Source organism: Embiotoca jacksoni, unplaced genomic scaffold (genome assembly GCF_022577435.1).
Source record: "Embiotoca jacksoni isolate LCO1_2020_lvr unplaced genomic scaffold, fEmbJac1.0.p SCAF_4, whole genome shotgun sequence".
Taxonomy (NCBI): Eukaryota; Metazoa; Chordata; class Actinopteri; family Embiotocidae; genus Embiotoca; species Embiotoca jacksoni.
The window spans coordinates 11,154,038-11,181,523 of record NW_027185392.1 but is presented as its reverse complement, the minus strand read 5'-3'; the positions used below and the strand labels follow the sequence as shown (position 1 = coordinate 11,181,523).

Sequence of the window (27,486 nt, the reverse complement as noted above, 5' to 3'; positions counted from 1 at the left end):
AATGTTAGCCGGCTTCACGGAGCCAGCGCGCCTTTTGTATCAGTCTGATGTGTCCTTAAATGTATAGTTGTATCGCACGTGTGTGTTTTATAAGTTAATTTCAGTGGAGCCGCTGTGAAACGGCGCGGTCATTGTCCGCCTGCTTTTACCCCCCACCCAGACGTCTTTGAGCCGCCCACACCCACGATGGGGTTTCACAGTTCATCCCTTAATGCTCACATCTAGATTTGACTACTCTGGGATCTTTGGTCGCCTTATAATGACATAAAGCGAGCAGTACAACCCCCCCTACCCCCACCCCCACCCCCACCACCACCCGGCTGTGTTAGATGTGGTGTTGACTCCTTGCAGGCATCTTTTGAAAATGAAGCACGTCAACTTTGAGCTAACGTTAGCGGGCTAACGGAGCCGGTGCAGCTGCTTGGCCCGGCCGGGCTCGGGTCGGTCCCCGGCTAGCCTCCTCTGCTGCCAAATCCTCCCCCGTGGTGTGGGCTTTTATTCACGTATATCCTCGTGGAGCGGAGTTGCACGAGGGATGCAGTGACTCTGCAGCCAGCAGCCACACTGATCCCCCATCCCGCGACCTGACCCAGATTCTTATCTACCCAGCGCCTGATTGAAGCCTGGAAGTTGACCAGACTGTAGGTTAAAAGTCTCTTAGCCGTCATCAGCCGAAGTTGTCTCAGAGTAATAATATGAAAGCCGTGCTGGTGCTTTCTGTCATGGCTAACACTCAGACTGGTCCCTGCATCAGCTGTTGAGGGCACCAAGTGCCAAGATTGACAACAGGTACTCTCTTCAGCTGCTTTTATTCTTCATGTGTGTAATTTTATCCTCTATGGAATAATATAGTGAGCTCACCAGTCCCCTATGATATGTAAGGCTCCAACTAATAACCCTTAGTATTATCAATTCATCTGCTGATTCATTTGTTGATTGGTTCCTCAGTGTGTAAATGTCCTAAAATAGGGGAAAAGAAAAAAATGCCACTCGCTTTTTCTGTAGTGTCCTAGATGTCACCCTCAAATTTGTTCTGCATACAATTTTAAGTGTTATCAGTTAATGTAAAAATGTTTTCTTGATAAGTCATTTGGCCTGTAAAATGTAAACTGTAACAAGTACTGCCAAAAACACTTGTTTGGTTTAAAACCCCAAAATGTGCAATACATTATCTCATACGACAACAAAAAGCAGCAAATCCTCACATTAGGGAGGGTCCGACTGGGAAGTATTTGGCATATTTGCTTGAAAATTTCACCAAAATGATTAACGAAGGATTAATAATGCTTTTCTGCCAGTCAACTAATAAGTTAGACTAATTATTTTAGCTGTCATAATGTGATTTTGGTATTAAATACTTTATTTGTTTGATTTTTACCCTGTTTTTATCAAACAGGACAGTCAGGGTTTCTCCTTTGCTTTCGAAGCAGCTGAAATATTGAAGTCACTGTACACATGAGTTGGTTATGCTCAGGGACGGAGGCGTGACACTCACGCTTGTGTGGGCCAAACAAGTCCTTCTATAAAAAGCATTGAATTGAAGGAGATACAGACCATTTACCAAAAGCCTGAATAGAAATAATTCACTGTGCATTTGTATTGTCCTGTTTCATTAGAAAAAAAACTACTTTTCTTATTAAGTATTTATATCAGGAGCTCCCTCTCATGTTGATTCAGTAGGCTAACTGTTTATTCAGGATTCAGAGAAGGGCTCTGCAAATGTGAATTAGTATACACTAATACTCTTGTACCTCTTTATCCATCTTTAAAAAAAAAAAAAAAAAAAAATTGTTAAATTAATTTTTAAATGACCCACATTTTGTAATCATGACACATTATTCTAAGACAGCCATCACTGCAGAGAAATGACAGGCAGGCAGCGACCACCATGAATGACTGATAAACTGTGGCACGTGTCAGTCAGCTAGACATGCCCTGGAGTGTACTATTTTATCAAAACCTTTATATTTCCTCAATGAGAAATTAATGTTAAAAATTAAAACTTGACATTTGTTGCTAAGACCTCAATTTAATTTGTGATAAATAGGTTGTTGTCATTTGAAGGATTCCCGTCATTACAATCTTAATTTATCAGAATCACGATTTAGCAGCCATTAGAGAAGCTGCGTTGTCATTGAAGCACTTAAACCAACAGCAACGTTCCTCTTTACTAGTTGCAGTTTGGTTGGATCAATATCTTAATTGAAATGGTCTTATTAGTCAATTAAATATATAAAATTATGGTAAGAATTAACATCGTGGTGTAAAATTTGATGTGCCGTTGTAGAGGGTTGCTACATTATGTCTCCCACTCAGATAGGGCCAAACTAAATGTCAATGATCAAATCAGAAGTTAAAATGCATCATTATATTGCAGACCCATGCATGATTATAAAAGCTTTGCTGCATATACACTTGACAAACCTTGTCCCAAATAACCTAATTACTAAACTAACAGAATATTCTTGTAATTAGAGCAGGTTAATGAATGCATGATTTATTTCTGTCAGCTGCTCCCATGCTTTCACCTCTGGTGCAAGAATATTAGTACCAACCCTGGTGATGAATATAGTTGCCGTCCAGTGTCATTGACTCTCCAAATGACAGCACTGTCAGCATTCATGCTGGGTTTTATAACTTATAACACTGTAAGCATTCATGCTTTGTCTTTGGAGGACTTGGCTTGCATGAATTTGGTGGTGGGTACTCTCCCAAAGACATTTTTATATTTTTCAATTTCACATAGTTTTTAACCACAAGTATGATCATATCTGTAATATTTTCCAAAAATTCTGAAAACATAGAACAGAAAATAAATAACACCCAAACAGCTGAAAGACAAAACCTACTAAATAAATTCACTGGGAACAACTACAATATTAAATTAGGTAAATGTAATTTAGTTTGTTTTGATGCGCTCCACAATGATTTGACAATTGTTCAACTTAAGCGGTGCTTATATGGCCTGGATGCTGCACCTAAGCGTCATAATGGTTGGGAAATCCCTATCATATGACATTTGATCATAACTGGTTACCCAGAGTCCACTTGGAAAATTGAGATTTGTGTGGAGTCCTGCAGTTGATACAAAATCCAAATATTGCTGTAATCCAGACGACTCTTTTTCCACAGATTTTGACACTTCACATCAGGAAAAGCACAGTAGTGAAAAATTGAATTAATGCTGGCTAATATTCTTTTAGCTGCTTCAGTTTTAGGGCCATGTTTTACAGAGAACGTTTCTAATAACACACGTGCTTTTCATGTCAAATGTCCACTGTTAAAAAAAAAAGGCCTCTTAAAAGGACCTTTTCCACAACAGTCTTGATAAGCAGCAGTGACCTTATTAGCCGACTGTGTGAATTTTGTTTGTTGGTCAGTAGGTGAACAAAGTACTGTCTCTCCTCACTGCAGGTGGCCTTCATTGTTCTGCCTCTGGTTTCCAGCAGCAATGTCACAAAGGAGTGGGCAGGAGGACCCGGAGCGGTACCTCTTTGTGGACCGCGCTGTGGTGTACAACCCGGCGGCACAGGCCGACTGGACCGCCAAGAGGCTCGTATGGATCCCATCGGAACGCCACGGCTTCGAGGCAGCCGGTGTTCGCGAGGAGCGCGGAGATGAGGTGGTGTTGGAGCTGGCAGAGAATGGGAAGAAGGCGGTGGTCAACAAGGACGACATCCAAAAGATGAACCCGCCCAAGTTCAGCAAGGTGGAGGACATGGCTGAACTTACCTGCCTGAACGAGGCGTCGGTGCTTCACAATCTCAAAGACCGCTATTACTCTGGCCTCATCTATGTAAGTATTTGTCTTTCATCCGAAATTCCAATTTCTTAAAAAATTATGGTCATCTTCTTTTAAGTTAAGTTAAGAAACCCACTTAAGGTCTGAAAAAATATGACTTTGTATGTTCAGTTGTAGGTAGCTAGGAGTCATATCTAGTCCATCTGTCCCAGTGATGTGACTGATGTGGCTGTAAAAACAAAATGCACATAGAAGTTGATAGGTGGACTCATCATTAGGGGTTGGAACAGATAGGGTGACTTCCTGTACAGTATAATGGACTACATCAGCCTCAAAACAAAATTGCCTTTTTAAATAGGAATGACATATTTTTCGGTTGTCAGAGAAGCATATATAAAACTTACAATTCAGTTCCCTCTTTTTCTGACCTGGTTTATATGAACCTTGTTTAATGTAATACCTTGGGAAGATAAATCAGTTGACTTTGTAATGTAATTTTGGGCATATTATCACAATACTACGTTCACACAGCACCCTTCATTGGAAAAGTCTAACCTGGAGATTGTGTGTGTGTTATTACTACTGTGTGCTTTTAAGATGACTTGGAACACTGAACAACGTTAGGTAAATTGCTTAGACATGCTTATTAAACATATCAGGTATATTCAATGTAGCATTTCATACTGCAGTCTCGGAATTCAAGAGACTAAGGAGCACATTTCTTTTCACGAACAAGCCATCACATCCCATTTAATCTGCAGATTTCCCCTGTGATTATGACCCACTTAATGACATGCATTCCTGGAATAGCCCAGGCTCCAAGCTTGTGGGCCACCTGAGACTGAGGGAGGAGGCAGCGGCTGTGGGGTTCACATTTCCAGGCAGTTGCAAAGACAGAAATGAGAAACTAGATTTGACTTGTTGCAGAGTGTTAGGTGGACAAATTTCTCCAAAGTTTTAGTTCATGTACTTTGTAAATGATGTGATTTTAGACCGTGAGGGTGGTTACATCTTTCCTTTTAGGCCAGGGGATTACTCCCCAGGTGTTCTGGCTGTGTTTGGTTTCAAGGGAGAGGAGCTGCCCATGCAAATACTTTTGTGGTTTTCTGCCTTGGCCGCACAGATGCAGCTTTGAAAGCTTTATGGATGAAGTCATGACTTTTGAAAGGTTAATGAGGGAGACAGTATGTATTCTTTGTGTTGATGAGGCATGACTCACTGTCATCGTCCAGGAGACGACCCACCAAACCACCAGCCTTCATCACGTTAGGTCCCTGAGTGGATTGATTAAAGGACAGAATCCACATGCAGGTCATATATCACTCTGTTGGGATTCAAACAGTCTGTTACATTTTTTTGCCAAGTGCTATTTTACAGTGATGTTTTTCTATTTTGCCCTTTTTACAGTATTTAAATAACTTTGGAAATATTTATTAAACTAAAGTCAGTAATTTGCTATGTTGATTTACAATTCATTACTCATCAGGATTGTTGCTGATAAATGTGGTCTACCAAGTCAATTATACGTTTCTTTTTTTACATAGCTGAATACATACAGTATAATAAAGAGTTAAACAAGACATAGGTGTCCTAAAACCAAGGAAAAGGGCAACCTCAAATATGATGAACAAAAATCTTTCCCAATTCTCTGTTTAATTGTTTTAGATATTATTTTCTTCTGTTCCTCTGAATTGTTGCCACATATTTAACCACTACATTTGTACAATAAATGTGGTGCATTTCAGTATGTAACCATTAATCTGCGCAATTAATTTGACTTTTATCTAAACAAAAGACCTAGAGATCAAATATACATAGACAAATGTGTTTTTTCTTAGTTTGTGCTGTCACTAAGTGAAGACATGTCAAACACAAGTATAAAATCGAGGTGTTTAATTCCAGGTTTTCATCATATAGATGTCATCATAATTAGTTAACCTGTTGTTAAAGAAAGGGAATGTACGGACCAGGCAATGTGTAGCTTTGTGAACTTTGCCATGTGTTTGCTGTCCATGACCTCAGAAGATCTCTCAAAGGAAATATGGTAACATAAATCATCAGTAATCTCTTTTTGTGGGCAGTTTACAAAAGTTAATAATCGTTTCCAGATTTTCACTCTAAACTCAGTATGGAGTGGCCATTCCAGGTGTTTTCCAACATAAACTACAGCAGTGTTGTCATCACGGTTGCCTTTTATTTATTCAATAAAAAAAATTTAAAAAAAAGAAGTCCAAGTAAAAAACATGTATGTATTTTTAGAGGGTTTATAATTGAGAAAGAAATTACGCCAGCCGCATCTTTTAGCTGAGTCACACTGTCAGCAAACCGCCTTAACAGAGCTCTTTGTGTGCTGTGATAAGCAACATCTGTCTCCTCAAATAACAGAATTTTGTCGGTTTTGCTATGAGAAAACTGATGCTAAATGAACAGCCGATCCATGTCAGCTCCTGCTTGTTTGTTGCTGCTCTGCAGGGTCACAGTAATGCCTTTATTCTGTTACGCGTGCGTAGTCATGTTTTGTGCTGCTGCTGCTGCTACTTAACCATCTGTTTGATTTTGCCTCAAAACAAATGTCCCCAAGTGTGAACTTAATGAACAAGGAGTTTTAAGAGGTTTGAGTTAGAAGCATGCAGAACTCTTGATCAGCTGCCTCAACCTTCCTGTCTGCGTGTTGTCCTGTCCTGCTTTTGGGGATATAGGATCGTTTAAGTTGGAACATCATTCCACAGTGCTCATATAACCTCTTTTCTGACTTCTGATTACTCACGGTGTGAATGTAAATGTCTTAGTTATGATGTTTCAAACATATTGCCATTTTTATAGGAGAAAAGATTTGAGGAGCTTATTGACTGAAGGAATGGGAAACGTATGCATAAGCTCACAATATGTTTCAGTAATGGAAATCTTAATAGTATGCAATGATAACCACGATTGATCAGATATGGTGTAACCCAGTAGTTCGGGAGAAAAAAGACTGAATAAAGTCATGATGTCACTGTGATGTATTATTCAATACAGGCCACTATATGATCAGCCTTTGTTCAAGAAGCGGTGCAGAGTGTGCATCCTGAAGAGGAGGGGCAGCAGCTTCAGGCTGAGAGCTTTGTGTGAACGCCTATATCAGCAGGCTGCTTCTTTTGGCCCGCCTCTGAGGGCATTACTACGGGTGGCTTTGTTCATAACTGAAAACAGGATACAAGACTGTCTCTCTTCTGAATGTCTTTTATCAAGAAAGTAAGCATCAGGCTTTTTTTTCGAGAGATCCTAAATTCTGGCAATGCTGAGTTGGCCGAGCAGTCTTTTTCTTCATGTGGTTGCTTTATTGGTCTCCATTTTTCTTATCCAGACCATCATGCAGAACGACCACAGCAGTAGACATCATGATCTAATAGTTATTCCAGCTCCATTTCATCGAGTTTTTGCCTCCAGTTGTGACTCTTTAGCCGGTTGTCTGGCTTTCTTCTGCCGTCAATAGCGAAATGAATCCCCAACTCACCATAATTTCTGTGCAGCATCAGAGTTCAGTGTCCACACACTTGCAAAATCATGCTGGTTAGTGAAGGCGCCAAAAGATGTGTTCAGTTGTAGATTATTTACATTCTGTCTTTCAAATCATTTTTGTTTATTTTATTCTTTATTTTTCCTTCATCCACAAACCCAGGTAGCATCCAGTCCTCTCAGCTGTCACAGTTGTTTGATTTGGGTTAGCTCCCTCTCGTAAGCAGCCAAAAGCCCACAGTGATGACAGGTTTGCCATTTTAATTAAGTACTCTTGGATGAGATTAAGAGCACCTCAAGATTTAGAGCAAATTTAAATCTAGGAGAATCTTTAGTCTATCTTGGCACAGATGATAATAATTAAAATGTGTTGTGCTCGGCAAATGCATTTTTTTTTATTTTCTTGTGAGGGCTGCAAAGATACTTTAAAAAAGACCAATTTGAGTAGTTATGTTAGAATGGAAAGCACTGATTCATGCAATAGCAAAGACCCCAGAAATATTTTTCCCTTTTCCCATCGAGAGAGGCTTTGTTGCTAAGCACTGCTTGGATCACAGACGTTTATTTAGACATTTTTGGAGAGGCAGAAAGCCTTTCAACTGTGTCAGAGTTTCATTCTTTTGACCACAGTTTCCCTGGGTGGTGGGATCGGGGCTGTCTTGACTCACAGGCTGATGTGCAGTTCAGCTATCATGAGATGTTGGTATCTCTGCTGTGAGTAGACATTCTCCAAAAAATTTGGAGACGGAAAAGAACCACAACCCTCGAGTGTCTTGTTATGGCTGCTGGCTGGTGTGTTGTTATGCGTAGTTGTGTAGTTGGCCAACCCCTTGCCCTCAGAGCCATATTAATCCCCCAAATACCCCCCTGAGGTCCACCATCAAGGACAACCAGCTGAGTCATCCCTGTGCCCACTGCCTGTGGTCCATGCTGGGTCACGATCTGTCTGCCTGACACTGTGCCCACCGTAGGGGGTCTGGAAATGGGTTATTATGGCAATGGTCCATCAGTACATCCTGTAAACTCAAGATAATATTTACAGCCGGTGGTAATTAGCAAGGTTTGAGTAGTGGCCTCAGTAATGTAAAGCACAAGGTTCAATACTGCTGGTAAGTCCTGAGTGACAAATCTCTCTGTGACCATGTTGCAGCACAGAGTTGTGCTTAAAGCATCTGTGCTCATGGGTGAGGCAGGGCGTGTGGGTTAGTGCCATCTGGTGATATTACCCCCACCCTCTCCACACCCGTGGGCTACAGCACCACAGCACCACCACCACCAGTGATTCCATTAAGTATGTTACTGCTGTGAGTGTATGCATTTCAATGGGTTTGCAGTTTTCACCCAGTTTTAACAACGCTGGACTCCATCACTCAGTGTTTGAGTTTAATGTTAATGTGTTAAATTGTCCCATGAGATTCATTTCAGTGAAGATTTAAGTAATATTGAAAGATTTATATAATAAAAACAATATCACTTTTTTTTTTTAAAGTATTCGTTATTTGTTTATGTCCTGTCAGAATGTTTAATGGGGTTCACTGACAAAATCATACTTTAAAGAATAACTAACTTGAACTAATTTAGTGAGCGATAACCGATGACAAAGCTGAATTGTTGCCCATCCCAGGCTGAGTGTTACAGTAATGTCACAGTGGGATTTTAGGCTCAACAGTATCAGACTTCATCATGTGTGTTGTGTATGAACCTCTTGCTAGGTGACAGTTATTGTGTCTTTCACAGTCTTTCTCCCCCTCACCCAATAACATGCGCAATCCGCTCTGCACCCACAGCAAGTTGTAGTTGTGTCACCATTGTTCCAGTTCATCAACTGTGTTATAGCGGTCGCTGGGCCCCCCCTGAAGCCCACTGACTGTCACAGACAACATAATTAAGAGAATGTGGCTGTGCAGCTCAGCCAAGCACAGAAATTCTTAAGGTGAAAAAGACAGAGTGGAGATGCAGAGAAAAGTAATACAAAAAAGCAGAAGGAATGTTTGAGGATGAAAGAACAGCATAAAGTGTCAGCCACCAAAATTAATCTTGCAGCATGTGCTGTATAATGTCCGTCACGCTGCAGCAGCAGCAGCAGACATGTCAAGGATTAACCCTGTCCTGGCCTGTCTGTCTGCATTATACAGCTGAAGGACAGATATACTGTTGTGGATTAAAATGCCCACCGCCTGCTTCTGATTTCTGCTGCCAGTCGCAGGATTTCCGGTAAAATTGTAACTAGTTAAATGGTAAGGAAAAATAAGATTTCCACTTATGAGGAGGATATGTGAGTGGAGTAAGAATATGAAATACTGTAGGGTAATTGGCAGTGAGCCAAAAACCTACAGTCATGCTCAGTTTTTGAAAGTGATCCATGAATTCTTTAATATGCACAACACAATGGGACTCATGCAAGAACCACTCGTACCATCAGATTCATTTTTAAGTGACTTGTATGACTGATTTAAGAGAATTTGTGGCATTGACCGATTTTTCTGGAACTCAGAAATTTCTCTTCTGCATGAAGTAAATTCATGATGAGTAGTCCAGACTTCCCATGAGTCAATTACAAACAGCCTGCCTATCAGCACAGGGGAAAAACACTCACTTAAATCTTAATAACTCTTTCTGAATATATGTGGTTTAAATATGATAACAAACTTAACTGAAATCAAATCTAAATGAAATCTAATCTAAACGAACGCAATCTTCATGCAAAATTATCGTTCACCCTATTATCATCATCACTAGCCAATTTACTCAGGTTATACTGAATTTTTCCGTCTATGACAGAGCATAGTCTCTTTGCTATATGACTACATTTGTTAAAAATAAAACTATAATTTTTTTTTTTAAAGGAGTTGTCAGATGCATGACAACGTAGTAGTCTGTGGTGCTGTTTAATATCAATATCTTGGACAGGTCCTGCTGTGATTAAAGGCTTTTGTACGATTGCTCTTAATTAAATGCTCTGAATAAAGTTCAATTCTGCCAATCAATTCTACCTCGAAGTAATTATTCTGCTCGTTAAGTTCCTTTTGGATTTTCCTTTACAAATAAAGATATTTTTTAATACAAGATAGAATGATATCCCTATAAAAATAAACAAAGGTTGAATAATTTAGCTTAATTAAATCCTTAGTCTACAAGTATAAACCAGACCAAAAGTAAAGGATCATCCTTTGGTTTAGGCCAAGTCTTGCAGAGCTAATCATCTTGTTTGTTTTGCCAAGTGGACAAGCGTATTTACTTTGTTCGGCTTTATTCATCAGTATCATGAGGTAACTGTGTTCTCTATTGTGCTGAATATTTGTTCTGATGCTGCGTTTGAATATCACATTCAAAGGTTTCTTCAGGCCGCCTGGCATCCTGGTTGGGCTATTCTCTGTTATATTTTTGTGAATGAACTTACCAATAAATTAGGCCAAAAAGGTAGCCGACAGATGCAAACATTCATCAGGCTGAAAGGAGTAATTTACAGTAACTAAAGTAGTAGATTAATGTTCTTGCATGAGGCTCATTGTGTTGCTTGAAGTTAATATTTGGGTCCAGATGCAGTAACTGTAAGAAACCTTGTAATAGTCGTAACAGTGAGAGTACTAAAAATTGTATTTTAATTTCAACAGGAAATATCATGTTGATCCTGTGACGGTGCATTAAGGATCTCAGAGTCCTTTTGTGCTTCGTCACTATCCTTTCACTGTGCAGTATAATCAATGCCCATAAACGTTTTAAAATATTAACTGCGACATTAGACCCACTGTGTGAGGAATTAACTGTAAACCATGTTTTCTTTTCTCTTTGCAGACATACTCTGGTCTCTTCTGTGTGGTAATAAATCCCTACAAATACCTGCCCATCTACTCAGAGAACATCATCGAGATGTACAGGGGCAAAAAGAGGCACGAGATGCCCCCTCACATTTACGCCATCTCAGAGTCGGCATATAGATGCATGCTACAAGGTAGGTGTTACTGCTGTGTGCAGTGGCTTCTCGTTTATCTCAGTCCACCACACTCACTGAAATTAACACTTAAGCACTTTATAATGTCGTTGAATGTCAGTGTGTTGGTTTCAAAGGATTGTCAGATTAAAGCCTTTTTTTAGTGCTTTACAGAGTCACATCTACTCACCATATTTTAAATGTCAGTCTGGGCACGGCGGGATTATCACTCTGAAGTGTTTTCTGTGTGTCCTTGCTATCAGATGTGATTTATAATGTAAGCTAGCCTTCAAGTACACTAGGAACCCAGTCACTGTTTAGGTTTTTGGATAAGGGTGGCCCGCAATCATCTATGGCACCCAGTCTGCTGAAGTTGTTGTGTGGATTCAGTTTTAATTCACACAGGAACACAGCATCTTGTAACTGAAGGCCGAGTGATGCCTTCGAAGATCCTTGCCTGGTAGTTGGCAAGCTTCCAGGCTCTATGACCAGTGACTGACTAGGATCAGACCAGCGAGAACAGAGAGGGTGACCCCATTGTGCTCGACAATAGATCCTTTGTGTGATTACGAGGGCTGACCAGTGGGGGTAGTGACCAACTGGACAGTCCCATCAGTCCTTTTAAGCTTTGCTTTCTGCCGTGTTGGTGCACAAAAGGATGTTTTGGAAGCGTCAACAAGTAGCTTGATTATAACTTTGCCCTCTTTGAACAAAAAAATGGTGACAATCTCAAGACATGTTTTGCTACCCCCATTTCCTTTAACACAAATTTACAGAATTTTGTATGCACAGATGTTTTATTGTTTTAATTCCTGTGCTTTATTCTAAAGCTGCTTGTAGTGGTTGACTGTTGTTGATTGTGTTTTACCATACCGACTCTTTTGATGTTGTAAAAGCTATTGGGCATATTTTCAGTAGCTTATGTGGAACTCAACTAAACATTTAGTCCAGCTAGTTTCTTGTTGTTAACACGTTCCCTTTTCTTCACACCCTCTATACTCTACAAACTGTGTTTCTACATGGATGATCATAGGCACATGGGGGCAGGGCTGCTTCGAGACCTGTCAATTAGTAATGCTTTGATTCCAACATATTTTCATTGGTTATTTCTTTAGCTTGAATGGACCAATGACCTATGCCCTTGAGCACTTCAGAAGGCTGCTTGTGTTTACTGCATGTCTCCGAGCGCACATGCATGACCTGTAATTTTTTCATGCTACTCCAACCCATTTGTGGTCATATCAGAAAGAGCTGGGGCTGGAAAGGAGGTTTGTAGGTTGGAGATTAGTAGAGTCCAGCTGCTGCTCAGCTGTGGCCCTGAGTACTTCAGCAACCTGATTAATAAAAGAGAGTATCCAGCTGTATAGATTAGCATTGGTGTTTTTTTTTCTCTCTTTTAAAGCCATTGGGAAACTAAACACTTGCAGATGTTTTCAGACTCCTTCTGTGTTCCTGTTAGGAGTTCACAATATGGATGAAATTCACATTTGGGTGTTAATCTCAATATTGACATAATGTTATTTTAAAACAATTAATGGGTCAAATAACAAGTAAGGAATGTCTGTTTTTGGCTCATTCAGTTCTTATGTAAAAATCACACAAGTATTGAAATAAAGAAGTCAACATTTCCCATAATGCTCAATTTTAGACATGAAAATGTCTGCTTCCTGGGTTTTGCCCAGGTTTCTGCACGGCTTAGGTGTTGTAGCATCGGGTGTGGTGGAAAGTGATTTGAATAAAAACTGTTCATTTTCACATCATTTTTTACTAGTATCATTACAATATTTTTTAAAGAATGAACTGTCCACCTAATTGTTTTAATGGTAGAGAAAATCCTAGCTTGGTCTCCTGAAATGGTAAAGACTCTGTTCCACACGCACATTTTTTTGAATTACAGATAAACTATATTGATGAATTATAGAAATAATTGAAAATTAAAACAATTGTTAGTTGCAGCCCTAGTTGAGTTCAATCAAAATATATTAAATGTATAATTACCATAGTATAAACTGTCTATTCATCTTATTTCATTGTGCCCAACCCAGCTCTGTTATCTCACAATGATGTCAATTTCTGTGATTAATGTCAGACCTTTCACACCTCATGTTTAGAGTTTGCAGTATCCATTGCCATCTGAAAGGGAATGAACACTTGTCACAAGTAATTTGTTGCCTCTAATTTATGACATTTGGTGCTGAACAGATTGCCAAATCATATTTATGACTGAAGGGTGTCTAAACCTTGCAGGGGACTGCTAATTACTGCAACATTGCTGTGAAGCCAGTCGTAGCTGAGATGGGAGATGAAATGAAGTGTTACCTAACAAAGACGGACTGTGTACGCAGAATTCACTGCACATCTGTCATTGATTAGAGGTCCAGATACTTTATTTATTGCCCTCACTGCTCTGTCGATGTTCGCTCACTGATGTGCAATTTTATCATATGTATAAATATGTCTAAAGGAAATGCTGGTGCTTTCTTGAATGAAAACACGACTCAAAGGAAGGGTCATGTCAGTTGTTGTGATGGATTCCAAGAGTGGAGATGCATCAACAGCACGGCAAGTGTCCCTGATGGGGCTTATGAAACAGGGGGTCTTTGTTTCAGTGGAAATGGAGAACGACCCCCTTCTTGAGTCTCCCTGGTGTTTAATCAGGACATTAGGTCAAGTCCAGCTGGAGCCATCTTGGCTGCCTCTGCAGCTCTTTGATTTCTCTTACAGAGGTCCTTTTATTTTTTTTTAAATGGGCAAACTGCTCTCCATCCCACATATCTGCAGAATTACTGTTATGAATAATAGATTGAATTTATTATTTGAAGAAAAAGTGTCCCATGAAGTTCTCAGTGGGAAAAAACGTGTTACACCCACTGTCAAAAATGTGTGATAAAACAAGCTTAGTAAAGTTTATAATGGCACAGCAGAAAATCTCAGCAAACACTGGCCCACCTGGCAATAATCAGGTCTGCACTGGTGATGGCTTTGATGGCCTTTTTGAAGCTTGATGCTGAACTCTTTCAACCCCAAACCTCCTGAACTCACCAGTGCATGTTAAGCACACAGGAAATGTTTGCTAATCTTTTGATAAAGTGATCCAGAACATTTGTAAAAGATGTTGTGGATGACAAACAGCTCCAGAGTCACTGAAACCATTGTTCTTTTTATCCCAAACATTTCTGTTTTATCCTCGAAGGAGCAGATGTGTTTGTGGACAGTGAAACCTGTAAGTCAGTAACTGAAGGAGCACTCCTGTTTCTTCTGCTGTAAGTAAACGCTTTTATTCTTAGGGGTATCAGCACAATTGGAACTATAACTATCACTGCTTTTCCTTCTAATATTACTTTAAAACTGTTCCTTCAATTAATCTAATGCAACATTTGATTGCAGCTACTAGAAGAAAATACCTCTGTGGAGAACCTGTGTGCATCAAGCTAAAGCTCACTTCTCACATAGACCCACATACAGAAACCTTTCACCAGGGTTTTCAACTGGTTTAGAATCAATTAGAAACTGATTCTAGAAACCAGAACCACCCAAAATATTTTCCAAAAAAGCCTCTGTCCTCTAACACCTGTTTGACCTTGAAAAACATGGTGGTACACACACATCTGGGCACTGAGTAAAGATGTGGTTTGTTCTGAGGTAATGTTTTATGTTGAGTGTCGTGAGGTTGTATCTTTTGTCCAGTTAACATGGCTGCTATTTAGGTGGCTGAACACAAATCAATCATTTCACATTAAGGTTTGTAACTAGTAAAATATGTGCTCTGAGAAAGACCACCAAATTACCAGTTGTTGTGAATGTTGGTGCTTGAGTCCACACGTGTTGCTTGTTGCGTCTCTATCCACCTTGGAAATGCTTAGTTGAATATGTACCCTTCAGTATGTCTTATTTCCCCTCTCGCATTCCATGATTTCCTGTTTTCTTCATTCCAGTCACCTCTTTGGCTACCACACTCAGTGTCTCCACTGATTTATTTTGCACCTGAAGTAGCTATTAGATGCTGACTGCCTAAATGATTTCCATCCCTTCAGTTTGCATGAATACTTTGAATCAAAATCAAAATCTTGTTGTCAGCTTTTCCCAAACACAGTTAATCTTCCTATCAGATTTCATTAGACTTTCCTTCCTACAAAATGCCATATACAGGAAACCAGAAGTCAAATTTCCAATGAATCACTTTCTATGGGTCCTTGGCTGAAGCTTCAGCCCAGACTGAACTGAAATGGATGGCTTGAAATGATTGACTGCTTTAATTTTTGTTAACTTTACTGACAGATATCTCTATGTCTAATTCATTCATTTTGACCCGTAGTAAATGGGTTTCTTACATTTGGAAGGTGTATAGTAAGATGATGGTTGGCTCAGGCCACTGGAAACAGAACCTTCTTTTAATAGGCTGTAAATTCACTTTGGCGCCCTGTCATAAGTATAATGGCTCTGAGGTGTTAAACTAATAAACAGTCATAAGCTCCCTCTGTGTTATGAGATAGCTTTCCATGTAAGTAAGGACGCTGCAAACACCCAGAGTCCTTCAAAATCAGCAATAATTCAGAGACTGTTGTTGTTATAGTTCAATTTCATGCCAACTCCATCCAAGTGTGCTTCGAAGGAAAGACCACATGGGATACATATACACTACTTTATTTTAGTTGGAAAATCAAATAAAAGTGGTAGTATGGTCAGTATACAGTGGCTGATCTCAGTCACCAAAGCCTGACACAACTGTTTAGCTATATGCTGATGGCTTTACATTATTATTTAAAAAATATGTGGCATTGAAAAACTTATGGCAGCCCATTGTTTAAATCATGTGGAGTAAATTGAAGCTGTGAGGTTTCAGTGGATTGGGGTGGTGAAATAAAGATAGAGATAGGGAATTGTGAAAGGTTAGTGTTGCCACCCAGGTTCATCCTGCAGCAGTGTTATTATTCCTGCAATGGAGCTCTTAATAGACAACAGTGTTAGCAGTTGTGGACTGAATGTTAAAAACAAATTGATATCAGCATTAATTGACTGGCTGCTACTTTTAAAGCTCCCCGTTTCATATTTAATACTGAATTAGACCTCCTCTGAAGACTCGTGCCAACTTTGATTGACACCTTTATCACCCTCAATACAGATGTATGACATCACACTATTCAAAGCACAGCAACACAAGATATCCTCCTGAGTGGAGGATTGATCAACCAAAGTAAATGAAAACTATGTGTGTGTGTAGGACCTTTTAAGAAAGTATCTGCTAGTGTTCACTGTTTATTGATAATTATAATTTAGTTTTCCAGAAATGATAACTGCAAGTGAGAGGTGTAATTAATGTGTTTTAATAATCATTTTAGCCATATGCTTTATTAAAAAGGACTAAGTGACCCACAGACTATTCAGTGATGCTATCGAGGAAATGAGCTGTTTGATATTCACTTTTACAGTTTCGTGGATGCTCCTTTAATGAAATAACTTTATAACTGCTGGTTAATGACTTGGGCAATGGCTATCGTCTGAACCTAAAACACCATCAGTAGCATTAGAGCTTCTTTTTTTCTAACAGACAGCATAGTTGTATTTTCTCCTGTTAATGAGACAGCACCACAGCTTGTCTTTATAAGCTTGAACATTCAGCTGATGTGTTTCCCTCCTTACAACAGTGTGTTTTTTTTGGGGTTTTTTTGTTTTAACTTCTTGTCCCACTATGACACTTGAGTAACAGCTACATCTGTGTGCAGGACTGGTCTCAGAGGTGAGTGTTTTCACTTCATTGCCACTCCTAAATACAGGCATTCACCATCAGTGGTGGACACTGGCCCAGGCCCAGAGTGCCACAGCTCCACAATGAGCTCACTGTCGAGAGCTAAGATCAGCTCCCCCTCCTCCCCCTTCTCCTCACAGGGAGAAACACCACATGCAGAGTTAGTGTGCTTATGTCAAAGCTGCAAGACATCCTCTAATTTTTCACTGTCACCACTTTGTGAAATTGTTAACAGACCTTTTTACGTAGGGTCTAATTTTATCAACATCTTTGTAATCTCTTACACTTCTGTAATATCTTTTAAACCTGTGATTCTGAAACACTTTCTTTCTTTCAACTTTAATACTATCTTCCTGTATTTATTATTTAGCAAACCTTTTTTGCCCTGCAAAAGATTGAAATCAATATTCCAAATGATGTTCAAACTCCTCAACTTTCAGCTCCATAGCTTTAGCTAATAATATTATATATCCTGGGGCAATTTCCATCATAATGAAGTCATGTGAAGCTGGCAAAAGCATTGCCAATCATGCGAAACCCACAAAGCAGTTCTTATGACCATTAGGAACTGTTAAGGAAACAACAGCCCCTGTTATGGTCGTTGTCGTCTGCACAGAAACACAGTTTCTGCCAGTAATCAGCACTTTACAGTCTGGAGAGGTTGTTAAGGTTGCAGCAGAACTACTAAGTTACTGAATGGACGTCTTACAATGGTTGGATCATATCTCTCCACTGTGTCTGCAGCCAGTGTGATAACAGTTTTCAGAGGGGAGTATGTTTGTGTCTGATTCAGATAGTGATGTGAATGTAAAGAGAGATGTGACAAAGGCAGGTGACTATGTGGGGATTTTGTTTGCATGTATGCTGGCACATGCAGTGTTGCAGTTGACCTCATGGTGTGAGAGATCCTGAAGGATCAGCCTCGCCTTAGTGCATGTGTGCGAGGGCGATTACCCTCGTTACAGAACGTAACTGTAGGATGTTTCTGGTCGAAGACGGAAACCCAAGGTGCCCTTGATGAGCTGTCCAGCTGTATCCTCACTCAGATAAGCTTCGCTCAGTTTACCCCAAAGGAACACAGTCAGCACATCAGGAAACCTTCACCTCTGGCAGCACAGTCTATCCTGGGACACAACATGCAGAAAACGAGCTGACATATTCACAGCATGGCTGAGACCAGTGCTTCCCAACCTTTTTGGCTTGAGATCTCACACAGTGTCAACATGAGTTATGAGCAGTTCAACCAGAGTGTTGGATGATATTAATTTGATTTTTCGAGGTATTGGACGGTGAAATTATCCAGCATTCTACAAACAAAAGACACAATTGGAAAAACAATTTAAGAAAAATAAAAGCTAGATTCCTGACTTGCAGGTTCACCACTAGATTAGAGTGTAGACATTTGACCATATATATATCATATATTTAAGATGATCTGGAACCTTTAATACAGAACGAGTGTCCTTCGTCCTCCTTCATGGAGACGAGCAGATCAGGGCGCCATTAGACAAAGTATGCTGAACTAAAATAGGCCGTTACAGATTGGACCATTAGTATTCTGCACTGACTCCACTACACTCTGCTACTTTACATGGTGACGCTACAGCTCTCATTTTATTCATGTACAAGAAATTACGTTTTATCTGTGTGTTGCATTTACACTTGTCGTAACATTTGGAGTATAAAGTTAACAATTACAAAGGTTTTGTTTGCCCCGAATCCATTCGCCATATTTTTTTTACTGAAGCTACTGAGTGGAATTTGAAGAACTAAAACTCTTGCATAAACATAAATGTTAAGTCTAGTAATGACTTGTTCAATGAAACAGCTCTATTTTAACTTGAAAAAGATGTGTCTTTGCCCGAGCTATTGATAGCTTGCATCTTCCAAGTCAATCTACTAATGCATCAGCCTGCCAATCACCAGTCAGTGGTAACTTGTTCAATTACCAAACGTGCAGACTTTGCAGTTCGGATACTGCTGTAACGGCCTCTGAGACGAGGCTTCTTAATGAACAGGCTCTTGCTCATCAAGCGATACAGAAACTGTCTTAGAGAGGATGTAATGAGGTAGATGGAAAATTAATGTTAAACTGTCAAACCAATTAGCCAGTCACTGTTTTCTGCATATTTTCTATATATTTGGGGATAATCAATATATTTCCACATTATTTGATACACAACACAGGACTCGAAATTTATATTAAGGAAGTCATATTTTTATCAAATATTTTCAGATGTAATGTTAAATTGACGGCAGTGTTTTGTCAAGTTAAAATTTTAAAATTCATTAAAACAATTTGCAAAGATTAATAAATATTCTTGATAAATAATCCTGATCCCACTATTCCCTTCATTATAATTACTTACTGTTAGTATTTGCTGTGACAGAGACAATGTGAATGGTCGTGCTGAAGTTGTGCCTTAAACATCAACTCAGAGTGCAGAGTGACGACAATCTGGTGACTTTTATCTAATCCTTGGACTTCTGGCTGCTCAGCCAACCATGTGACTCGACAGGAAGCCGTATCCCTGCCGGGGCATTGATGGGAAGACAAAGCACTGTTTTCCCGTGATATCATCACCATTAACTACATGGCCTCCAAATAACTGATCTGTCTCACTCGCAAGACTCTCCAAACTGTAATATCCCAGAGGTTTACAGAGACACATTAACTGTCATTAACTGCAATAAACAACTATCGCAAATTTGCATCGCTGCCAGTGTGATCATTCATGCGAAAGTTTGCTTGCAAGTTTTTTCCATTTTTGTGTCATTTACTTGTCACACCTCCAGTGTTGAAGACCTGAACTGTGTTTAATGAAGTTGGATGCAGAGTCGATCCAAATGTTGCCTGCCTTTTACAGTCCATTTGTTCAATAATATTTGTTCAGTAATAGCCAGAGCAGAGAAAACACAGTTCCTATTGTACAAATCTGACCAGCTCTTTTTACCGTACTGGTTGTTGTTATTATATTGTTTGTATCTCATTGGGGATTTTATTGTTTTTGCTGGCCATCTTGGCCAAGACTCCCTTGAACAAAGGATCTTTAAATTTAATGAGACTTGCCTTGTTAAAATAAAGATTGCATTTAACAATGATAATTATAATATTTAAACTATTTTATAATTATTTACCTGCTGTTAATTGACATATAAAATAAAGTGCAGCTAAATTTGTCTTTTCTCCTCTTTCCCCCCATTTTTCCACTCGTCTCTCACAGATCGAGAGGACCAATCCATTCTTTGCACGTGAGTAAACAGTCCACTGCTGCATAACTTAACTTGTATACATAATATATAATGTATAATATACATACATACATAACTTAAGATTTCTTCTTTATCGAAACGGTTCTCTCAGCAATCACAGTTACTGTACTTAAAATCATTTTAGGTACGCAGGCCTCACACTTGCATTCCTCTGCCAGATAAACCAACCCATCTGACCCAAATTAATGTCCCCTTTCCAGTTGATTATTTTGGAAATGCTATCACATGGTGCAGTTTATTTCTGTCGGGCATTAACCATTTTGCATTGACTGGTAACTAACGAGTTCATAAGAGCAGTGAAAATGAACCAGTTGACCGGCGTTCTTGACAGTTATTTTAAAGTATCTCTGTTACGCTGACCAGACTGCCCCTACTTGAGAAAAGTGAGAGATCCGGGTCTGAGAAATGCCTGACATTTCTGCTCAATGGCCCCCTGGCCTCATTTCAATGACAAGTGTCTGCAGATGACAGGAATGTGCTACAGAAAATGCCAGAGAGGGTATCAAGACAGAAGCCATGCAAGCATGAATGGCAAGGTGTTCATGTTATTTTGTCCCTTCTGAATACACAGCATGAAAATAACACATCTTGCACACCTTATAAAATAAGTCACTTGTCTTTTCTCCTCAACACTACTAGTAAGTAAAGCCTGAAGTTTATTGTCACTTTCTAAAAAGCTCAATCTGTACAAACAAGAACTCCCGTGTTAATAAAATTCGTTCTAATTCAACCCATGTTATCTAATACAAAACTGTGTTGTAGAACTGGTATTGTTGCCTTCTTTTAAAGTGTCTCCATTTTCTGATGTGGGTTGTAGAAGCTAGCAGGCAATTAGCATTATTTCAGCTTTGTTGTTGTGGTTAAGTCCCTGACAGGCAGATTCATTTTGCACAGCCTTACTTTTAGTCCCAGTTTTAAATCTGTCGTATGAAATCTGAAATTCTTTCACACATTAGCCGTCAGATGGTTTGGTGTCATAATTATTAACTGAGGTACTTTATCACTTTTAAGAGCCACTAGATTTTGCATTACTAAAGAAAGCAGCCACAGCCCAGATTACTGAGAATAATGGGGGATGCCTTAAAATAATTTTACTAACACCCTTCACTGAGGTACCACACTTAAACTGATGTATTTAAGTTGTAATGTAAGCTATAACACATTTTGTAAATTTAATTTTAGCACACATTTTAAGAGAGGCTAAAATAAAAAATAAATAAAAAGTTACACATGGAAAAGGTGAATTAACACCATTCTTACACATTTACAGACATGAAATGTGCTGTAAATAGTAAATTGTTCTCAATATTAAGGGCTTTTGCTCAGATATACACAAACTAATTACAAACAACCAAATATATACGTCTCACACATTGTGATGAAGTCATCACTCCCTGTTTATGCGGTGTGACTCCTGACAAGGAGGAGCAGAGGAATGTGGCACCAGATGTCCAAGGCCAACAACAGAATCATTGACGCAATCGCTGCGTTATTATCTTCTGTTCACAGGCTATCAAGACTGACAGCACTCCACACACCGCTCTCCCCTCTTTACTCCCAGCCACATCACACTCACACAATCTGGAAGCAAAACAGTAGTTTGTGCATATTTGGTGTATGCAAATTTGCACGTACTGTAAAACCTCGGGTATGCTCTAAATCCAAGCTGCCCTTCCAGAGTTTGTGCACGGCTTGAAGGTCTGAAGAAGATTTTTTTCTTTTACTGTTTTTCTACACCGTGGCCACTGTATGACGCAGTAGTGAAAAGCACGCCAGCAACCACAGCTGCTACACTGGACTGAGATGAAAAATACTGTGCAGTAAAAGATGCACATGATTAAGTGTGCACCAGTGTTTGGTTTTGACATTATATTTGCGCTTTTGTGATGGAAAAGACGACAGTTCCAACCTCCACCTGAAAATCTGTAAACCTAAAGAAGAGACTGTACCACTAGAATTTATTGATCCGGCCTTTTATGATCATCTTGTGCCTTAGTTTAAGATGTGAAAAGTTTAGTGTTTGCCAATTCTGAGGATGTCTGTTTTTGTGTGCATTGTCTTCTTGTGCCTTGCAGAGGAGAGTCAGGAGCTGGTAAGACGGAAAACACAAAAAAGGTCATTCAGTACCTGGCACATGTTGCCTCTTCCCACAAAGGGAGGAAAGACAACAACATTCCTGTGAGTATTCAATCAAACTCAATAACTCTCACCGTTTTCTCATTGACTCTCCTTTAGGATAGCAACGTATGCGTTAGGCCATAAACTGAATATAACCATAAAGATATGATGTGATGTTGATTTAAATACGGATCTGTATCGAGGATTAAACCTACTAATGCAACACCAGAAGAACACAGTAAATATGTAAATGAGTAAAGATTAGATTTCACAAATGGGCAGTTTGGCCAAAGTGTGATTATTGTGAGCTACTTATATTTGGAAATGATGACTCATATACGTGTACCAAGTGCCTGCAATAGACACGATGGCTTTGTGTGTGCACACAATCTAACAATTTACATTTGTTTATCTGTCACAAACAGCCAGAATCACCTAAACCAGTGAAACTACAGGCAAGTTTTTATTCTTTCTTACACACTATGTTGATGTGCATGCTACACTGACATTTCACTATCAACCAAAATGAATTTCTCTATATAATTTGGGTTCACAAAATATCAGTTTGTCTTCTGGGGGCTCATCAAAATGGTGTCAGTGATTGTACTTTAGGATTTAGTCAAAATGGCTGGTGTTAACACTGAAAACAGCATATTTAGCTTCTACTTTGTCTCTCTCTGTCAGGCACAAAATGCAGTTGTAAGTAGATTTAAAAAGTGGCATGGTTATTCAACTTGTTTTACTGTTTGTTCAGATGTGCTATGCTGTAAATTTGCTTGCCATTACTGTGGAGCGTAATCTCACGCATGCTAAGTCCATTTGTGGTGGTTAAACCTTGGTTTTTATGTTGTGCTGTTTGAAACTGATGTTTAAAAGTTTTTAAGAGGCTAATTGTTGTTGATGTTTTAGTTCAAAGTATACATGTGTATTAAATCTGTGTTTAGAGCAGGTGGCCACACTTTCAGGGTTAAAAGCCATCGAGCATCATTAGAGGTTCTGATTAGCAAGTTGCAGTACTTCAGTGACTCTCTGTCCTGGTCACCAGAACCCAGAGACCTGCAGGTCGTCCATGTAGTCATCTAACCAGCGACTGAACTACAGTGTACCTGACACATAGGGTACCATTGACTTCCTGTAAATCCAGACCTCCAACAGAACTCTGGGTCTTGAAGGCCAGAATAGCAGACCGCTGAAGTATTATAACAACACCTGCTGCTAATTCCCTTCATAGACTGCTTTTTGTTGTGCGTAGATGTTAATGCATAATTTTAGAAATATTCATCTTTAACTACAGGTTTACTTGTATCCATGACATTCATGTAATTTAATATTTTTTTATTGATTATAATAATTGAATCTCCTCATGTCCTACAGAGTGGACCGCTGTTTTATGTGAGTAGTATGTAGTTTCTCACCTCTCTCACCTCACTTACAACATGAAAGGGGTGCTTTACCCACTGTGTTGCCATCTTTTGGATAAATGAACTCACTTTAATATTCACTGAAATTGGGCAGTAGAGGCTTTTCATTCACCTTCATCCACCTGCTGTAGCATTGCATGAGCTGCACTTTTTGTCCTCATTAATTTAACAACAGCTGCTTCTTTCAGTCATTTAACATTTACATTACTTACAATATGGGTACATCTCTCATTAATCAAACATCTGGTGAACAATTTGAGGAAATTTATATCTGTGATTTTGTTTTGGACAGATTTAGATCTGAGTGCGAATTAATCTGTAGATTGTGTTTGTGGTCTACATAGTGAAAGATATGATTTTACCAAGTATAGTCACTCACTTTTGTTTTTACATGAACACAATGAGATCAAATAGTTTGTTTTTTCAGTGACAACAATGTAGCTTCCATTTATTGACATATTGAATTAGTTATATATTTGTTAATATTTTATAACTATATTCACATGTAATCACTACACTTAAACACAGTTGCACAGGTGCTCAGTTATGGCAATCAAGACCGACTGCTGGTCAGTTAAATGTGACAATGTTTTGATGTCAGAGTAAGGACTCCCTCTGTTATCATTGACCGCTCTGTACCGTAGCTGTTTAATCTGATGTTACCTTTACAGACATCTCCAAGTCATCTCCTTGTAATCACTTGACCTCGTGGTCCATGCAGAATCTCCTCGATATGTTTCCTGCCTAAGAATCTGACCCAAATGGGTTCTCCATATGGGCTTGTTCCCGTCCCGTGTTCTCATTTTTCTCACGACTAGCAATATTTGTCTGGCCTCGTGACCCCACAAGCAGATGTTGAGCATCCACAACTGGCCTCTGCCTCAGAAGATTTATTGGGACAGTTGTGACTGATCCTCTTTGACTCAACTAAATCTGCACTAAAGTACCACACCATAGCTTGCCAAACAGCCTGCACTTTCATAAGAGAATAAGTTGCAGCTGTTTAGCAAGAAAAGTAGAAAATGATGAGGGATCTTTTTTCTTGTTCAAAAAAGGTCGCCGTGTTTTTGTAGCATTGGCTGATGGTATGTGTCTCGGTTGTTTTGAAGCCTCCCAGATTACTTCCGTTTTATCACAGCTACACAACGATTGGCCATCTTAAGTGGAAGAGCCCGCTCTGTTGGCTGTTAGATGTCTGACATGCTCACTTTACAACAGGAATGTGGGTCAACTCCTAACGCTGCTATTGAACCCCCACTGGTGTTTGTAATCTGCTCTTTGTTTGTGTGTACAGCGGACCACACAGATGAGAAGAGGTTGCCAATGAACAGTTTTAACTACCAAGTTGCACCACAGGCCTGTGTTTATATAGAAACAAAGGCTTTTGGTTTGAATCCTCTGCTCTCTGTGGGCTGGACCGCCGCTCTGATGGTGAACAACCAGGTTTATGCAGTTCAGCCTCGCTTCATTCCTGCTGCTCAAAACTCAATTAAAAGCAGCCCATCATGCTCTTCAGCCAAAGATCACATTACACGTCTCACATCCTGAGCGCAATGCTGATTCCTCAGTTCCCTTCTGTGGAAAGTGACCTATTCAAACCCTTAGTGTGCAGATCCATTTTGGTCGTAATGGGAAAATAGTCCTCTGAGCCACAAGAAGAGAAATAACATTGTAGAAGAATTTGTTTTTCTCTCTGCCATTTTGGATTCTCTGGTCATGACGAAACCCACAATGTGGCTTAGATGGATACGTAGTGGAAACACCTGTCTAAACAGCTACATAAATTCCTTATTTATTTATTCAGCTTCTTAAAGTGTCCAATCTGACCAAAAAAACCAACAAAACTGTGTATGTTGTGAGTTGTGGTCACATTTTTCCTGACATGATAGAACGGCTTTCTGGCTTCTGTCACAGCAAAAATATTTCTTTCAGTAAATATCACACACCTTGAGGCATCAGTCATTGTTCCTCAGTCACCCAGAGAAGGGCTCAATTCAGAATGTTTTTTATTTCTAGATTAAACTCATGCAAAATGGACTTACTCTTTTCTGTAAATTTTACTAAAACCAAACCTTATATTTGATGTGCTTGAGAAGGAGCTATTTAAGATGTTAAAACTCCAAAACGTGATCAGATTATTTGTTTAATTGTGTTGTCTATAAAATATCAGAAAATAAAGCCCAAGTTGACGGTTTCAGATTTATGTTTTTTTTAACAAAACCTCAAAAGATATTTAATTTATGTCATAAAACAGCAGCAGAACTTCACATTAAATGAGTCTTTTTAATTCATCTAAAAAGGATGTTTTCTTATTCAACATTTAGATCTTTTTTAATGATTAAGAAGTTGTGATATGACCTTTTAAATCAAAATTTTAAAAGTTTTTTTCTTCTCATTTAAACCCTCTGTCATATAAAGATATTACCTCTTTGTTCATGTTTTCAGATAGCGTGGTCACATTGTCTCACATTGATTAGTCAGAAGATTTTTGAGATGCAGGATGCACCATGTTTCTTCCATAGAAACTTGAATTTCACCTGCAGTTTTAGACTGAGAAAGCTCATCTAGCTGGTGTGACAGCTGCAGATAGAAAATACTCAAAAAACATTCAAAATATCATCGATCTCAACACTGAACACAAGTTCACCTTTATAGTGATAATTAACTGTCTTTATTCACTTTATTCTAATTTTTTATGAAGTATTTCTAACGTTTCTTTTTTATCATTTAACTCACCAATAGGTCAAATTGCATAAAATCTAACGGCACCTAGTTGAGAAATTATTACTATTAGTCAAAAGATTTTTGTCTTCGTCTCCATGAACGCCAGATTAGAAAAGCTGTTTGAATCACTGAATACAGAATTTTTTTTAGTTCACCTACAAGGGGATAATGAACGTGTAGTCTTTCAGTGTAAACCACAACACAAGTATTAAGAAGTCTGCTGTCTGTCTGCATGTTTCTGTTGGTTGGTTGTCAGGGAATTTCTCATCATTCTTATTTGTTGGCTTTAACTTTCACAAGGTGACAAAAGGACTGCTTTTTTTGTTTGTTTCTTTTTCTTTTATTCTGGCTTTTTTAGGGTGAATTGGAACGTCAGCTTTTACAAGCTAACCCCATCCTCGAATCTTTTGGGAACGCAAAGACTGTGAAAAACGACAACTCGTCACGTTTTGTAAGTAAAGAAACTGATAATCGTGAAGAAGAGCAGCTCACCAAATCTGCTCCGGCATTTGTTACAGCCTCCTCCGTCACTGCATCATCCTTACTGATCTTAATTTGGCTCCCGAATCAAATTTAGGTGACGTGTGTTTGTATCTTGGAAGTAATTTGATCATCCCACTTTTACTGAAAGCAATTACACATGCTTTATTGCCGGACACTGGTGCCTGCTAGTCATTAAGGATTGATATGGTGGAGCCCTTCAGACTGGAGGCAACTCTTCAGATTCACGTACAACATGGGAGAAATGAGGAAAGTCTTGGCTCAAGTGTTCCTATGGCAAATAATGGGATTTTTTTTTTCTTTACTTGTATATTAATAATCATAACTATAATGATAATATATTATAAACAGTCGTTTCCATTTGGTATCAATAAAAATCTAATCAGACGTAAATATTTCTTCATACAGGATAAAATACAATTTATCAGCTCTGTAGTTAATGTGGATCAGTGTTCATGTTTATGAGTGATTTATGGTGACTCGTAGTACATTATTCTGTCACCATCAAATGAAGCCAATTCAAACTGCCGAG

General features: G+C 39.1%; 1 protein-coding gene across 6 annotated transcripts in view; it reads left to right on the top strand.

The window, feature by feature from the left end:
* LOC138209679 (myosin-10) overlaps positions 1–27,486 on the top strand; it is a 59,013-nt gene that overhangs the window by 314 nt on the left and 31,213 nt on the right. For 2 of the 6 annotated variants that reach the window (XM_069168426.1, XM_069168422.1), the window contains exons 2-9: positions 3,415–3,796; positions 11,036–11,192; positions 20,142–20,169; positions 22,266–22,368; positions 22,734–22,763; positions 22,993–23,007; positions 23,683–23,700; positions 26,812–26,904. In XM_069168426.1, the coding sequence (XP_069024527.1) occupies positions 3,452–3,796; positions 11,036–11,192; positions 20,142–20,169; positions 22,266–22,368; positions 22,734–22,763; positions 22,993–23,007; positions 23,683–23,700; positions 26,812–26,904 (789 nt within the window). In that variant the 5' untranslated portion in view covers positions 3,415–3,451. The remainder of the gene's footprint in view (positions 1–3,414; positions 3,797–11,035; positions 11,193–20,141; positions 20,170–22,265; positions 22,369–22,733; positions 22,764–22,992; positions 23,008–23,682; positions 23,701–26,811; positions 26,905–27,486) is intronic. The other 4 variants (XM_069168427.1, XM_069168425.1, XM_069168423.1 and 1 more) reach the window with 3 other exon arrangements.